We start from the raw sequence: 16,777 nt of genomic DNA, 5'->3' as shown, positions 1-16,777 counted from the left end.
TATCTCTTTACCAAATGCTCCAGTAAAGGATTTTTCATAGGTCTGTGTAAGTCAGACAAAAGCAGAATGCTGCTGGCTTGTCCCACTTGTCTGACCCTGTGGAGTCTCAGAGTTGCTTTTCAGAAGAATGGAAAGTGAAAGAATTCCCAGCCTGGAGAAGAGGGAGCAGGTTTGGTTGGAGGTGAAAGTTACTGGAGATTTCAGACCACCATCTGTTAATATCATGAGGTTTGTTGTTCACTTAGCAGTTGACATCACTGGCTACTTTTGCCATAAGTAACTTCTAAGTAAATTCTGTCCTGGAGATGGGCATATTGCACAACGTGTATTAATTACATTTTTTCTATCTCCTAGCTGAGGGCTTCCAAGAGTGGTAAACACAGGGTTTTGAGTTGTAGGTGAATGCAAGGAAGTCTGAAAACACTACTTTTTTCAGATGAAATGCACTTATTTCTTACAGTCATTGAATAGATATTTCCTTATAATTAGTAATTTTGATATATTTTCATAGATTGTGATATGTGTATTTTTAAAGCTGCAGAGCTGGAGTTTGTTCTAGACTTCAGGTAACATGAATAGAAACTGTCGGGGTAAATCCTTGCTCTTCTATGGTAGGCTAGATCTTTTAATTTTGTTTATTTTCCTTTCATCTTCGTTCCTCCTTTCCCTAAAAACCTTCATTCTTTTTTTGTACTTGAGAATGGAAGGGATTTGCTCAGACAAATGATGTAGGTCAACATGCACTACTTTTATCTGAAGTGTTACTGAATAAGCTGTATTGCAAGTGAAGAGATTATGCAGCTGCTAATAATGTCAACTTTGTATAAGTTTTCCATGTTAATCTTCTCATAATCCCAGTTTGACTTCACTCTGTCTGCTTCTATAGCAGATTAAAAATAATAATAATAATGTCCTTCTTTTGTATAGAGAAATTAAAAAATATATACTATAAAATATTATATTTTTGATAGGGCAGTATGCCTGGCAGGAGTTGAACTGAGAACAGTATCTTTACTGTAAAGCTGATGTTGCAGTCCTACCATTCCTTCAGCCCATCTCCTCATTTCTCTTAATCACTCTTTACATCTGTTTTGCTTAATTCTCTTCTTCAGAACACCATGGATAGCTCTAAAATGGCCTTTTCTCTGTCAGCAGAATTCCTTAGGTCACTGCCTTGTTCTGGTGCTGCAGTTCTTTTCTGAAAAACATGAAAGAAAAATGTCATGGTTGACATGGTTTAAATTTTGCGGTGCTTTTACATGTGTATCACCTTCATTTGTGAAGTTACTTCCTTGACAAGTCCACCTAAGAGTTTTCCTGGGATTCTCAGAGTAAGTTTAGAACAGTTTGGAGAAGAGAGAATACTGCAAACTATAAGTAAAGGAAGGAGAGGACCATTGCAATGTTCCAGAGACTGACACAGCTCTAGGAAATTCTGAAAACGTGTGGCTAGTTTGAGTGATTTTGTAAGGCTGAAAAAATGAACTCAGGGTATGGCTATGGAAAGGTTTTATTTTTCCCCTTTTTGTTGTGACTGTAAGTACTGACCTCATCACACCTGTGACGATTACTGGAAATCCTTGCTTGGAATTGGACTTCTAGCTGCTTGCTCTACCTGTGCAGCATAATGTAGCCTGCCGGAGTACTGACCTGGAGCTGTGCGTAGTCATTCTGTGACACTTCTCCTCCCAGACTTCCTCTAACTTTTTGATTTGCAGTGTATTTTTGGCCCAGTTTACAAAGGCTGGTTTTATATCATGTGGGAGCTGCTCTACCTGAGCCCCCCGAGTGCTGGTGGCTGTCCTCTGTTCCCATCTGCTGAGCTAAGTAGTTCAGCTGCTTGAAGATCTTGGAGCCAAGTTTGTTGTTATCACCCTAGCAACTTCATTATCTGCCTGTGTTTCTTAATAGGAAAGACTGTATATGGTGTAACATTAGCTCAGTTAATGTAATGAAAACATCCCCAGAAATGTTGTTGTCATTAAAAAGAGATATCTGTAATATTAAGTGAATGGTAAACACGTTATTACTATACAGACTTTAAGTAGTTTGCAGTGTACTCTACATTATTGTAGTACAGAACGATGAAATAATGAACTGAAAATAGATACGTGTGCACTGTGTTCAGCACAGCACTGTAATGATTCACCTGGCAGGAGCTCCTCTGATAGTGCCTGAACTGTGGAACATACTTGAACTGCTGCTTATAATTAAAAACTTTCAAAAGTTAACGTTGGCAGTACTCGTACTGCTAAGGCACAGGTTTCTTTGTGGAATAGACAATAGGGGATCCAATTTTCAGTGTCATTTTTAATATTAGTTTAACCACCAGGGTTTTTTTTAATATTTAGCCAAAGCATTTTCTGTTGACACAGTACAATCTCCTGTTAAGTTTTCGCACTTGCAAGAAGGAAAGAAAGCAATCAAGTGCACATTAATTCTTTTGTACATTCTGTGGTCCCAGATTACCACCTTAGTGAATCATCAGAAATGCTGTTAAGGGTAGTTTTTCTTCTTCAGATCTGTATCTGAAGTTGTATCCTCCTCTGGAGGAAAATCCCAACGAATACAGTGTTTTTTCTTAAGCCTTGAAACTGAGTGTCCCACAGTCACTTTTAAACAGCAAAATATTAAAATATATGCCACAGAGACTCCATGTCACTGCCTGCCCTTTGTTGTTGTTGATTTACAGCCAGACCCAGAGGCTCTCAGATAGGATTGGGTTCCCACAGAGTTATGTGCTGTACAAATACATAGTAAAGTGTAGTTTGCAAAGTGAAGCACAGAACTGTACAATGGTTTGGAAGGGACCTTAAGTCCCGTCCAGTTCCAATGCCCCCACCATGGGCAAGACACCTCCCCCAGCTCAGGATGCCCAGGGCCCGTCCACGGCATGGGACACCTCCAGGGATACGGCACCCACAGCTCTGTGCAGTGCCAGGGCCTCACCACCCTTTGAATAAGGCACGTCTTCCTAGTATCTAACCTGAATCTACCCTTTTTTAGTTTAAAGCCATTACCTCTTGTCCTGTCACTTACTCTACTCCAGGTCTCCCTGGAGCCTTCTCTTCTGCCGGCCAAACAACCCCAGTTCCCTCAACCTGTCCCCACGCAGAGGTGCCTCAGCCCCCTGGGCATCCTCAGGGTCTCATCTGGACCCCCTCCAGCAGGTCTGTGTCCTCGTGCCAGGGGACCCACAGCACTGAGGGGAGGTCTCAGCAGAGCACAGCAGAGAGGGACAGCCACCTCCCTGACCCACTGGTGCAGCATGGGATGCAGCTGGCTGCATCAAATACAGATGAAGGTTTGATTTCTGCAAGAGGCAATGCACCAGATCCTTTTCTGTCATGAGTTAGCTCTTCATTGTTCAAGCTGACAACTTTAACAGGAATCTGGTTTGAAATCTGGCCCATGCCTTCTTCCTTGGGTGGTGCTTCCTGAGAAGTTCCCCTTTGCAGCAGTCTGACCACAGCGTGGAGTAAGACTGAGACCAGAACTCTTCTCTAGCAGAAAGGTGGTTTTAATGCTTAAATGCAGTTTTAAAATGGAATCATTTTGATGCTAGACTCAGTTGTTCAGTGCCCCATTTTTGCGATCTCTTACATGATAGATCATTTTAATTTAGCTTAGTTTAGTTCAGAACATTTTATCCTAAATGACTTCAGCAGTTCTTTCAGGGCAGGCATGACATAGTGCCAACCTCCAGAAGCACAGCTCACAGATATTTTGCAGTCATTTTTTGCTCTTGCCAGTTTTTCCTATTTTGTTGCCATAACGAATCACTTTTTGAAGAATGTGACTCGTTTGCCTTAATGAAAGGCACTGATTGGAAGAACGTGGGAGTGGGCTGGGATGGTGTAACCTAATTTCATATGCTGCCTCCCAGGAAGAATAAACGGGAACTGTGGGGAAGTGTAATATAATGAAACTGTCCTTCCTTCTGTCACTCTTACTACCTACTTTCTTGTTCTGCAACACACTCACACACCTGGAAATACTAACTAGATCAGGTTAAAATGGAAAGCAGATTGTTATGCTCACTTATTTGCATGAAACCTGTTGAAAATCTAGACCACAACCTAATAGTGATCTCTGCCATGAATCGAAGGGCATGAAGAGGTATGTGCATGTAACTAGGGAGAGACTATGGCTTGTTGTGAGGCTGGTGTGTAACATATGTGCCATGAACACAATTGCTAACCAAAATGAACAAAGAAGGAAGCTTGAGATGCTTTCAGACTAGTTGCAGTATCTGTGGTATCAGATGCAGCCTGCTGATGTATTGCCACAGTTTTTCCTTTAAGCAGCTGTCTTGCTGACAGGCTCTCTGCTGAGACAGTTCTATCTCAGTATGTATTTACAATTAGAAGTTCCCCTAAGGTTTCAGTTAACCAAGCTTTTAGTAAGCCCTTTTTAATGGGTTCACCATGCTAACTAATGGCTGAAATAACACAAAGGAAAGAGATCCTGGTAAGCAGGTAATTAATATCTGGAGATGATCAGTAAGGCGTCGAGAGGGTTCTCAGGCTTAAAGGCAGCAGAAGCTGCAGTGGTACTTACTCTGCCACTTATTCTCAGGAGCTTGAAGAGGAAAATACAAGCTTAAAAAAGCAATTTTTGGATACATATTTTAACCCTATTGGCTCATTTTAGTTCGGAGCACTTCAAGAAGTGTTGTAATTATGGAAGTTCAAATTTCCTGTCAGCTTCCCAGCAGTTTATTTTAGCTACAGTCTGCATTTACTTCTAGAAGGTTTCGTTCCTCTGTTTTGTTTTGTTGTTAGATTTGAAAGCTTCGTGAATATGTGCTCGTTTCAGTCTGTTTTGAACATGAAGTGGAAACGATTGTGTGTTCTTCCACATTCATGTTCTCAGCTCTGGTGGGCTACAAGGATGGGATTTTGGGATTTTCTGTTTGGCTTTTTTCTTTCTGGGAGTGAAAGGGTAAGTTTACCACTGTTGAAGAACTGCTTGTAAATGTCTTTCACTTGTATTCATTTGCTTGTTTTTACTCATATAGCCAACATATGAGATTCCACCAAGGGAACGTTTTCAAAACTCTGAGGAGAAAGTTCATCTATAAAGAGCAGCATCTGTGCTAAAGACTACAACAGAAATATTTTACATTTTCTTTCCATAGTATACAATTTTGAATTCCAGCTCCAAATCCTTTTTAAGAATAGCCTGAATAAGAAAGATCTGTTTCTGTGCTGACCTCCGTGATGTTGCCACGTACTCTCAAACACATTCTTAGCAAAGCACAGTTTTCCTCTGTGTATGTATCCCAGTTGATCCATTTGCATATTTCCAAGCATCCCTTCCCAGGCACAGTTTCCATGTGCACACGTTTCTGTTCCTTTCTCGCTAACAGTCCCACTACATTTTATGTTCATCCCACTGATGCTTGCTGGCACAGCTTAGCCCTGTTTCCATTTAAAAGTGTAAGACTCACTCACCTACACTGTAATTCTTAACTTTGTGAATGGAACTGAAGCTGGAAAAAGTGGTATGTACACTGGGAGAATAACAGCACAAAGGAAAGTTGGCTTGAAGGTGCCCTGAACCAATTGGGATGCTGCAGAGATGAAAGTAGAACTGTTATCGCCATGAAGAGGGGCAAGTGTGGTGTCTGTCCCTCAGAGATTGCTCACGGAGGGACTCAGACTGCCAGGGCCTTGAGTTTCCAAGCAAAAGCCTTTCACAACCATGGGAGAGAGTTAATGGTCCACACATGCAGCTGGTGAAATGCATTAAAGATGGCAAAATGCAAATGAAATGTTTTACTATCAGTATACTAAGTACCCTCAGTAGCATAGAAAAACAGATGAGAAATGGTCATTCTTTTGAGGAGCTTAGAGGTCTGTTAACACGTCAGAAATCCACTGCCAAAAGAGCTGGCAAGCCAGCAACAAGGAGACAGCATTAAACCCATTGAAACCCACGCGAAACAGGTGAGCATAGAGCTGCTCGTGACAGCATGAGGGAAATCAGGGCTCCACGCTGGGAACAATGCGCTGGAGAGCACGGGAAGCAGTCACTGCCTGCTGGCAGCAGCACAGGACATGCTTTGTTCAGCCAGCACAGAGCCATGGCAGTGCTCTGCTGAGCAGGATCCATCCCACCCAGACACACTGCTGCAGCCCACGGCAGCTGGCGACCCACCAGTGGGCACGGCACGTGGCTCCTGGGAGCTGGGGGGCACAGAGGCATCGTGCCCCTCAGCCCCTGTCCTGGCACCAAGGTGCTGCTGTGCTTGCAGGAGGATCTTGGTGCATTTGCTCTTCTGGTCCCAAGGCTGGTTAGTTAGCTCACTCCCCGGTTCTCTTAGCACAGCCTCTTTACATCCACAACATTAATGAATCCTCATTTCTGTCTCTTCTCTTTTGCTGTTTCTGTGATTGTTTTCACTTTTCTCTTCTTGACTCATGGTCAAGTACTGCAAGGAGCAAGTAGGGCACTTCAGTGGAGTTGGGATGGCGATAGTTAATTACAGAGGCTCACACGATCATTTGTCATTTCTCAGGCTGCAGCAGCTTAATCCTGACTGTGTCCATGCTTTGGAGAATGGCCGCAATGTAATCAGCCGTGATTTGCTTCTGAGAAATAACAGCTCAATAACAGCTCTCCGTTCCCACTCCTCTGCTCTGGCAGAGTCTGTCGGGAGCTGATGGGGTTTCCCCACTCAGATGTCACTGACACAGGTCACAGACTGCCCTTAGTGCCACAGTGCTTTGGTACAGAGCTCCTTTTAGAAAGGAAGAGATGGGGTCGTTCAGAAATTATTAATATCAGAAATAATTCCTGAAAGTCCAAGTGCTGAAAGGGGATTTAAATCCTGATGTTACTGCGATTCTTTTTGGCAATTTTACTTTGTGTGTGTGTTTTTATTGCATAGTACTCAAGCCAGTTGTGAAATAGGTATTAATAGGCAGAAAAACAGTGCTCACTGAATGATTACGTGTTGCTGACGGCTTACAAATTTTAGTTGAAAAGTGAATCATACAGGTTTCCTTACCAGTCTCAGCTTTACGGGATCACAAGATTGCACTGATTCCACTGCACAGCTGTTTGAACTGTCTTTTCAACCCTCTCTCTCAGATCCTACAGTGGAGAGCACAACAGGAGGAGGCGGCTGAGCTAGAAGCTGCTGTAGCTGCAAGAAGAAAAGAAAAGGAAGATGAGAAAGAAAGGCTGCAGAAAGAGCAGGAGATGATTCGCAGAGCTCAGGAGAAAGAGAAAGTATGAGAAACTTCTAAATATTTTTGCATTCATTGATGTTCAACTGCGGTTAAAATCTTTAACTGATCTCACTGCTCCATGTTCTTGTGACATATTCAGTGTTAGTGTAGAGATTAACAGCCTGAGTCTTGGTCCCATCCATTTTAGCCTTCAACCTGCCTCTACTTGTGCATCTGTGTTACTTTGTTCCTAAAAAAACGGACTGACAAAGACAGTGTTTGTAACTGTCTGGATGTCACCGAACCTCAGTGCAGAGGCACCAGAGGATCTGGGGCTCTTACAGATCTGTGCTTCTCAGCAGCGTGGCGAAGACTATGAAAGCTTCCAGTGCTGCAGTTAAGTATGCTGCAATGCAGCAAATGGGCTTTGCACTGTGTTGTCTGCAAGATAGCGCCCTGCACTTTGCAGCACAAGGACCTTAAAAGTGAACCTGAAGCACAGTGATGCTGTTAACCAGCTCAGGATATCCCAAGTCTACATGACATTATCCTAAGCACTTATGTGGTGACCTCTTGGGAAATTTGGTGCATAAGTCTGAACTTCAGCTTAATAGAAATCCACCACTGTGAATATGACGTGTTTATAAAATTGTCACATATGTATTTGTGTTGACCTTTTTATTTTAGGGATATGATAACAATTCAAGAGATTTTAGTATTAAAATAGTGCCTTTTTTCTGATTATTTTTGCATTGAAATCTAGCTTGCTTAGTGTCCAGTTTACCTGTGGAATATTTGCTAAGACTACAAAATAATTTCTGGAACAAATAAGTAGGAGAATATTATAGGTTGCTATTGGCTGGTCTTCCAGATGCTGATGTGTAAATGAACTCCTTTAATGTAATGGGACTTCTCATGCCGACATTTTTGCGTGAGGAGCCACTAAGAGCTGCACCTTTATAACATGGCAGTTAAGAAAAGGCTGAACTGTTCCAAGCAGAGTGCTTTCAAGGTGCACATTGAAGGCTTTAGTGGGGTCAGTGTATGTCTCACTGCAGAAAGCTCAGGCAAATAGGAAGAAAAATGAAATCGTTGTATAAGTTACCATGTTCTCTGTGTAGGCTTTGCCTTCTTGTCTATATTTACCTGCCTAGTTTCTGTGTAACAAGCCTTAGTGGGGGCAAATGTTTACTGAAGGGAGCAAAACATGGGCAGTTAGACTCCCTAGAAACTGATGAAAACTCATTTCAGTAGATGTGTCTCTTGCAGAGATAGTCCTTGCAGAAAAAAAACAAAACAAAACAAAACTGAAGCTATCTATTTTTGCAGCAATTTGCTTAAGTTATTACTAAAGCAATTTACTTTACAGCACTTACCAAGAGCAGAAAGGAAATGATAACAGACCAGAATAAATGACTTGCAGGCTGGTGGGAACAACTGCCTTAGCTGGAAATAAAATCCTGCACTACTTGGAATTTCCCTATCTATTTTTATAGCGCTCGAATTTTTTTCTGTGGTTTTTTTGAGGAGACACATCTTTGTGCGGTGACTAACAGGCCGAAGGCAGCAGCCCTTGCTGAAAGCTCCTGGTGGGAGCTGTGCATAACTGTTGAGACTGGTTGTGGTGACAATTCTGCAAAGAAGCACCTGAAGAGAAGGAGCTGAAGCCTTGTCTGTCTTGCTTGGTAGACTGTTGTCTGCTCATTGTTGTAATTCTCCAGAGCCAATATTTGATAAGCTGCCTGATTTCTAATCAATGTTATTTGATTTGTGAGTTCACTGTTCTTGGTCACCACTTCACATTTTGTATGTATCCAGAATCTTGTCTAGTTGAAAAAGTTCCTGCTTACATCGGCCACCTGATCTTCTTCCTTTCCTGCAATTTCTCTTCAAGATAAGAAATACATTCTTGGCAGAGTACAGTCCTCCAGCCAAGCTACCCAGATCATATGGTTATAAAAATTGCAACTAATTGTCCAAAAGTCACTTTAATGAGATGTTTCTCTTCAAAATACACAGAATGCTCTCACTTTTTCTAAGGAAAAAAATGGAATTAGAAGGGACCTCAGGAGCTCTTTAGTTCAACCTCCTGCTCCAGCCAGGCTCAGCTCTGAGATTTTTCCTCACAAGGTACATTGCATAAGAGGAAGATATTTTGAGTGCTACTCCATGGGAGGCCTAAATGCAGTGTAGAGTCAGTGACATAGACATTGTTTTTATTGCCATTTTAGCAGTTCTTCTCCTTAAGTGTGAGGGTCTCTTAAGTGAATTTCATTATAAGTAATTATTTATATTATGGATACAGAGGATATGGAGGTGGGAAAATCTCTTGGAATTCTGTAGTCTTACTGAATGAACTTCATCAATCTAACCGTAAAATCAACAGATTGTTAAGGTATAATTTTAATTAAGCTTGTAATTAACGTTTTCTTTGAATGCTAACATTTCTAATATTCTTACATATTTTTTTTAATGACTATTCTCTAGATCTCAGAGGCATTTTGAATTTTAGAAACATAATACTGTTTAGGTCAGTGACTTATAGGTGATGGCATTGTATGCAATTCCAGTTTCCTCACTAAACTCATACACTCCACATACATTCTTTCCAAAAAGCCAGTCTTGACTGTAAAGGTAAATATGGTTTTTATTTTGATGGAAGCAATATATATATATATATTTAATTTTGTAGCTTTTTTCTTTTTGTTTGATGCAGTGATTGCCAGGAAATCCACCGGGTTCAGGGCTTTCTCAGTCAGCACTGGGGCAGGGTGAGGCACCGTGCTGTGCTCTGGCTATTTGTTTTGTTTGTTGCTGATCTGAAGTACATCAGGGTATGTCATTATCTCTGTGTCCCAACTTCTCTTCTTCTTCTGGTACCTGCAAGTAGACTGGGAAGAAACAGTAGAAATGGAGGAGTGAATGAGTGGTCAACAAAGAGAAACTGCAAGTATTAACACTTGTGACTGTATCCAGTCCCCTTATGTAGGTTTAACTGCTTTATATTATGAACATAATCAAAGGACACAGCACACACAGTACATTTTTCAGCTGCTGAACTCGGGTTTGTGCACAGGTTCCCATCTACAGATGTCTAAACTCTTCTTGAAAATCAGGTTTATGAATGGTTGTTAGTTTGTTTACTGTGTTTGTTCAATTTCTAGGTTAAAAAATACTGGGCTGAGAAACAGCTTAAGTGTCAAGAACAGGAAAAAAAAGAGCTACAACAAATGGAGGAAATAAGAAAATTAATGGCTAAACAAGCAATTAAAGACAGAGAACGGTAAAATAAATTAAATGTAAATATATTATCAATAGGAGCTTTTTACAGTATAATTTGTTTTGTTCTCCCTACCTTTTAAAACAAATTAAGTGGTTTTTTTCTTCCTTTTTGGTATTTTCCCTACTTGATCTGTGAAGGTTGAACCATGGCTGTATCCTGAAAGTGATTTATTTCTTTGCTTAAATTAATTCAAGTCAAGTCTCAGCTTTAGAGCCATGTAAGAAAGGAACAGTTGCAAACAAAGAAGAACACACACATTCAGACCAGCTCCCTTCATGCTGTTTGTGTTTGGGTAGCTAATCCTTCTACACTATTTTCCATATCAACTTGTAATCAGGTTTGTTGTTTGAAGGCACTGAGGGGAACACATCCAGCATCTGCAGCCTTAAGGATGCTTTTATCGTTCCTCCACAGAACCTTAACTATGCCCCTAAATTTGGAGACAATCCAATTATTGCTCTGTGTTGAGTATTCAGGCCTAGTTCTAGTAAAAGTTGTTGCACTTGTTTGCATTAAGACCTCTCAGTTAGTGATGCAGTAAATGATATTATACTGCACTGGATAAAGTATTTACATGAAACGGTTTGGTTTCATCCTGTCAATCAAACTTCATTTGGGATTCCAACCAATGCCAGTGAGAAGATCTTGAAGGTTTTTGTATGTGTCAGAACCAGGATGCTTCGAAGGGTGAAATTAAGATACAAACAGTGTGAGTTGCAGTGCGTTTGTTGTAGTGCTGTTCTCTTGTTTGATGAATGGGACAAACCTGTTTGTGTCCCAACCTGTGCCAAGTCTTCTCTGCATGAATTCTCATGTGGAGAATGTGGTCTGTGATGACCTGCTGAAGGAAGGACCACCAGAAAGCCATCTGGTTACAACTGCTCTCAAATCAAAAGTTTCCCTTTTTTACATGAAGAGGCTCACCAAACTGAACAGACTGGAAATGGAATTAAAATAGGGATAAAGTTCAGTTGGCATGAATAGACTGAAATTTGTCGTGGTCACTCATTGCAAAGCACTGCTTCCATCTTACTTTGTTACAATGCCTTGCTGACTTTCTCAGCCCCAGCTGAGTTTCTGTAGCTGTCCTTATGCTGCAAGCACACCTATACCTTTCCTTAAACATACCTTGCAGTGGTTTTAGCTGCTAGCAGAGGAAATACACACAGGCTTGAATTACTGAGTTATCAGCAGAACTGAATAGGAGAAAATGACATTTCTTCAGACCTGTGTACTGCAGCGTGCCATGCACTTGGGGAATATGCTTTTCTTATGGTAATAAACCCTGCAGGATAAAATATAAGGAAATAGCACTGTTCATTGAGGAATGCAGGAAGGAAACAATCACACCTCCAGGCTATTATGAATCAAACGTCAGCAAGTGCCTAGCATTTTGTTGTCCTGAATTGGCATACCATACAAAATAAAATGGTATAAAGAAAAACGCTTTCTCTCTGTGAAGATTGAATAATTCTTTGTGCTTTACATCTTCAAAGCCTTCACAAATATTAATCAGGGAAGGGCAGAGAGGTGTTTTGTTCCTAGGAGCTGTAGTGCTACTAGCACAGCACCAGGCATGTGTTGTACTGAGGGCGGGCATCATGATCTCACAGTGAAGAACTGCAGTCCTATAGAAAATAACTGCATGCATGCTTAGCCTGTTCCAGAGCACACCACGTTTTTAAGTCTTTGCAGAGCTGATTGTAAAAGATGTTTGAGAGTAGCACAGCAGTTCTGATCTGATATGTTCTGATATGTTTCTGGTGTGCACGAGCTAGCTGACGATCCCAAGTACGAGATACACCCTGAACAAACACGGAATGTTTCCATCAGATACCAAAAAATGTTCTGCCCTTATCCTGAGTTCTTTCTAGGTTGTTTTTTTTTTTAATTAAGCAATTGGGGTTATAAAATAACGATTAAATATATATATATTTTTTTTTTCAGCTGGTAATTTATTAAAACCGTTCCTTACAGTGGTACTTAGAATAAAAATCGCATATTAAGATATTTTAATTTTTAGTTTTCTATACGATTAATTTTACTTAATTTTATAGAGCAGCAACATACTGGGTCCCTTTGCTGCCCTGCTCTGCCTGTCAGTTGCTTTGGCATTCATTTGCAGTCACTGACACGCATTCACACTGGGTAAAACATTTCCATTTGATTTACACTCCAATGTGTGTGAGAATTCCTACAGCAGAGCCAAAGTATGTGAGCTCAGACCCGAACGAGCACCCTCAGTTTTAGAAGTTCCCAGGCTGTTAATTTTGTATTTTAGAACTCATCTCATAGCAGTTGGCTCAAGCAGAGTGAAAGATTTTCAATACAGTATAATTATGTCTTTTTCTAGGAAAAAGAAAAAAAAAACCAACATGCTTTTATTTAAATATTCTTCATAGGAAAAACTGAATAATCTTTCTCCCAGGAGAAAAAAATGACCTGTAAGGACTGCCATTGCAGGCAGCAGCTACACTGATGCAGAAAGCCTCTCAGGGCATCACTGGGCTTTGTGCTGCTCTCCTGGGACCACCTTACTGGTCCCGAGAGTTGTTGGCCTGTGGCTGCAGTGCTCCTTCATAGCCACCAACACAACTGCACATTCAGTTCCAGTATGCGCAGCTCATTGCACATGTTCTCCTTGGAGCTAATGAAATGTTGAGGGCAGTAACAGCAGCTCTGCTGTAGTTGAAGCTGTCCTTCTCTGGCTCTCTGAAGGCAGACCATGGCAGCAGGGAGTGGAAGGGCTGGCAGTGATGCACCAAAGAACATCCTCCTGCTCTCCAAGAAGCAGCCTGTGGCAGGGGGCTGAGAAGCAGTGGGAGCTATGGGGGCAGAGGTATTGCAGAGGCTATGAAAACCTATAGCAAAAAGCTGACTGGTGAAAGTAGTGCAGTAGGTGAAGTTTTGGGATTATTTGTGCTTATCTCCATTTTTTCCTTTAGAGGAGGTTTGTAATTCACAAGTTTTCTCACTTCTTCCAGTAACAAGATTGAAAGTGATCTGTTTCTTTAAATGGAAAGGGTTGTAGGGAACAGTTGTGCTGCCATGCACAGATGTCAGAGAACATTTCTTCTTGGCAAAGAAAATGGAAAAAAGTGAGTAATGGTGCTCTAAAGCTGAAAGCTTGCTAGAGAAGAGCTAGGGCTGTAGAAACGAATCTGAAAGGTTAACCACCTTACACATGTATAAAGGGAACAGCATTCTTTGTGTTTCTCAGGAATTTTGATGGCGAGCATTGGGCTGGTTTCCAGTTGGGAAGTAACAACCTCAAAGTGAAACTTGACCAATTTTCCTGTTTGCATGCTTGCTGCTTTACAGGGTGAAGTTCAGACAAGCCCTGCTGGAAAAGCGGTTCCTGGAGAAAAAGGAGCAGGCCCTTCAAGAAGCATGTGCAGCAGAAGCAAAAGAGAAATGCCTGCAAGCACTTCGACAAAAGGTGCTTCTGTTTCTCAGGTGTATTTCCATGTGTAGTAAAGACTGAAACACATACCAACATATTACGTGGAAGAAGAACGGTGTTACGCCACAAGCAAATAAACAAAGAAGCTAAAATGCACTTTAGGTCAGACATGAATGCTAATTCTGTCATGCTATAAATCTTAGGTGCTTTGTAACTGACAGCAGGAATATGAAGATGTTAAAGTGCACTGATGCCCAGAAACATGGACGTGGCTGAGCTGGGAGCCTGCTGGCTCCCGCTGGTTATGGGCTGATGGTGTCAGAGCTCGTGTTGATCTGTGCTGGAGCTGTGAATGCTGGCGCTTCTGTCGTACCACCTCTGAGGTCTCCTTTGCACCCAGGGCCACACACTGTCTTTATGGCACAGAGCAGCAGTGCATCTCCTCAGGAAGGGCTGTCCTCTGATCGCCTGAAGCTCAACATGAGCTTATTTCCCCCCAGTGTTTGTGAGGTAGCAACATGAGCTCCCTTCACAGAAATGCCATCCAATTTTCACGTCTCTTTCAGTTTGTAAGTTCTGGCATTGGAATTCACTGTGTGCAGGTTACTGTGCGTGCAGCCTGCCCATGCAGTTCTCCAGGCTCAGAGGAGCCCAGGGCTACGTGCTGGCTGCAGGACCCAGCCCTGTGCCCCTGGGAAATGAACAGCCTCTGGGCTCAACTTCTTGGCTTTACAGCACTTATATATGGGGGCAGGTTGGTTTAAGTTCTAAACCACGTCGGTGATCATGGGGGCATGCATTACTGATACCACCACAGGCCTACACACACTGAAACTGTTGTTTTCATATCATGTACTTCAGGTTTCCGTTGAAGCAAAACCAGACCCAGCGAGAGTGGTGGCGGATACCGCAGCGTCTAAAGCTCGGATGGGCGCTGGCACCACAGGAGAGTTTGTTCTTCAAAAGCCGCTGTTTCAGTTGCACACGTACAGTGAAGAGCAGGTAATGGTCTGTCACTGTGCTGTGTGCTTTATTGCCTGCAACCATGCTATGGGAGCAATGATTGTGTAGTTGAAATAGTAATGTTAATGGCAGGACATCTGAGCCACATCTCCCACCGGTGGGGTCAGTGCAGGACTGGGTGGCCGCTGGGTGCTGGCTGCTTGCTCAGTGCTTTGCTACTCCTCCATTTCAAACTCACCCCGCTCGTGCCCTTACATGCTCACTCCTAAAAGCACCCTCACCTGCTCCTTCTGCTTTGTGCTATGTATCTGGAGTGCCTCAGCATGGAGGTCCTCCTCCCTGCGTGGTGGAGCAATGCCACGGATAACTTCTGTTCATTTTGGAATCTTATTACACATCTCTTCATAAACTGAAAATCAGAATCTTGACTATCTGCTCACTGTTCTGAACTGAAAATCAGATGGGGTGTTGTATGTGAGGGCTAAGAGAGAAACCAGTCAGGTGTAAGCAGTGAAGTGCTTTTCAGGCCGCCCGCTCTGTGGAGGACAGTGCTAGCTCTATTTCAAGTGAAGTTAAGCGACACAGGGAGGGATTTTTTGTTCCCTTTACTACTCCCCATCTGTTCAGTGTATGCATTTGGAACTGAGAAGCTTTAAAATGTCTTAGAAAGAGAAGTGCTGGACAAGCATGGTAATAGACATCATTACATTTCACCTTATTCAGTGCTAAAAGAAAGTTTTATGTCATGGAACAACATAATAGCATTTTCCTTTCAGTATCATTTCCAAATTCTGGAAAGGGAGTGATTTCGGATGCAAGGGTTTTTGTTTGGCTATGACCATAACATTTTTAATCACCTTTTGAACCCTTCTGATGTATCTAACATATCTAACATACAATGTATATATCTATCTGTACATTCACAAATAGCCTCTAAGTGAGGAAAGCTTTGTTTCATCATTGCTGTGTTTATTTTAACAGATCATTTCTGACCCCAGGCTTCGTGTCGAGTTGGCTCTTCGAGATGCTGGACTTCATAAAACACTTTATGCAAAAGAGGTTTTACCAAAAATTCCTCCATTGAAGTTTCCAAGAAAAGATATGGAATCTACAGCTTTTAAAATGTAGAGCACTTTGTGCACTAGGAACAGGGAAGATTCAGGGTAAGGTTGGGGCCGTAACTCTGGAACTTTCAGTTAACTTCCCATCGGCTGTCATGGGGTTACTGTGTGCAGTCAGTTAGGAAAAGGATGTGCCTTTCCTGGACAGTGCTCAGTACAGTGTTTGACAGCTGCCTGGGAGAAGGCTTTGTGGAGGTCTGCTGGCTGCAGCCTGCTCTAGGGTTCTCCATGCCTCAGGATTCCCCACGGTTCTTCCCAGGGAAAGTTCAGCCACCTGATGAGAAAGAGCTCTGCAAACACTGCTGGTCAATTTGAAAGGCAGCATGGGAGGAATTCTGGTTTTTAACAGCAGCATACATCTCAAACAGCTTCAGCACCACTTACATTGTATTGGTACATGAATACATCCCACATTGCTTTCATCCCAGCTTGCCTGAAGATCTGATTCTTTTAATTATAAGATCTTTCTGTTATTCCTTGATTACTGTAAGAAGAAGCATAACCTTTGTCTATACTTAGAAACCAATTTACTGCATCGTGTCTACTGGAAACCAATCATGCAAGCAATTTCATATTGACAGTCTTCCAGAATGAATTATACATTATAAACACTATTTCAGATCTGGGATCTTTATTTTGGAGCAGACACCGCTGCACATGATTCTATAAATGAAAGGTAAACTGATGTCATCTCGTTTTGTAACTGATTGCATTTTCAAGCCTCACATAAAGATGGCTGCAAAATATATTTCGTATGGAAACAAGTTACAGCTAGGAGCTTAACCCAGAATTCCTGAGGACAACAAATGTCAGAAAGATCTGAACACTC

The 16,777-nt window shown here is 41.9% G+C and overlaps 1 protein-coding gene across 1 annotated transcript in view; it reads left to right on the top strand.

The window, feature by feature from the left end:
* Positions 1-16,095, top strand: part of CCDC148 (coiled-coil domain containing 148) — a 35,362-nt gene extending 19,267 nt beyond the window's left edge. The window contains exons 10-14 of the mRNA XM_065750868.1: positions 7,099-7,239; positions 10,343-10,461; positions 13,783-13,900; positions 14,726-14,866; positions 15,809-16,095. Of these exons, the coding sequence (XP_065606940.1) occupies positions 7,099-7,239; positions 10,343-10,461; positions 13,783-13,900; positions 14,726-14,866; positions 15,809-15,955 (666 nt within the window). The 3' untranslated portion in view covers positions 15,956-16,095. The remainder of the gene's footprint in view (positions 1-7,098; positions 7,240-10,342; positions 10,462-13,782; positions 13,901-14,725; positions 14,867-15,808) is intronic.
* The last annotated feature ends 682 nt before the right edge of the window (positions 16,096-16,777 follow it).

Source organism: Cyrtonyx montezumae, unplaced genomic scaffold, assembly GCF_038088225.1.
Source record: "Cyrtonyx montezumae isolate F1298 unplaced genomic scaffold, pur_monq_1.0 scaffold_7, whole genome shotgun sequence".
NCBI classification, from domain to species: domain Eukaryota; kingdom Metazoa; phylum Chordata; class Aves; order Galliformes; family Odontophoridae; genus Cyrtonyx; species Cyrtonyx montezumae.
The sequence above is the reverse complement of the archived record's forward strand: the minus strand, read 5'-3'. Positions and strand labels throughout refer to the sequence as shown.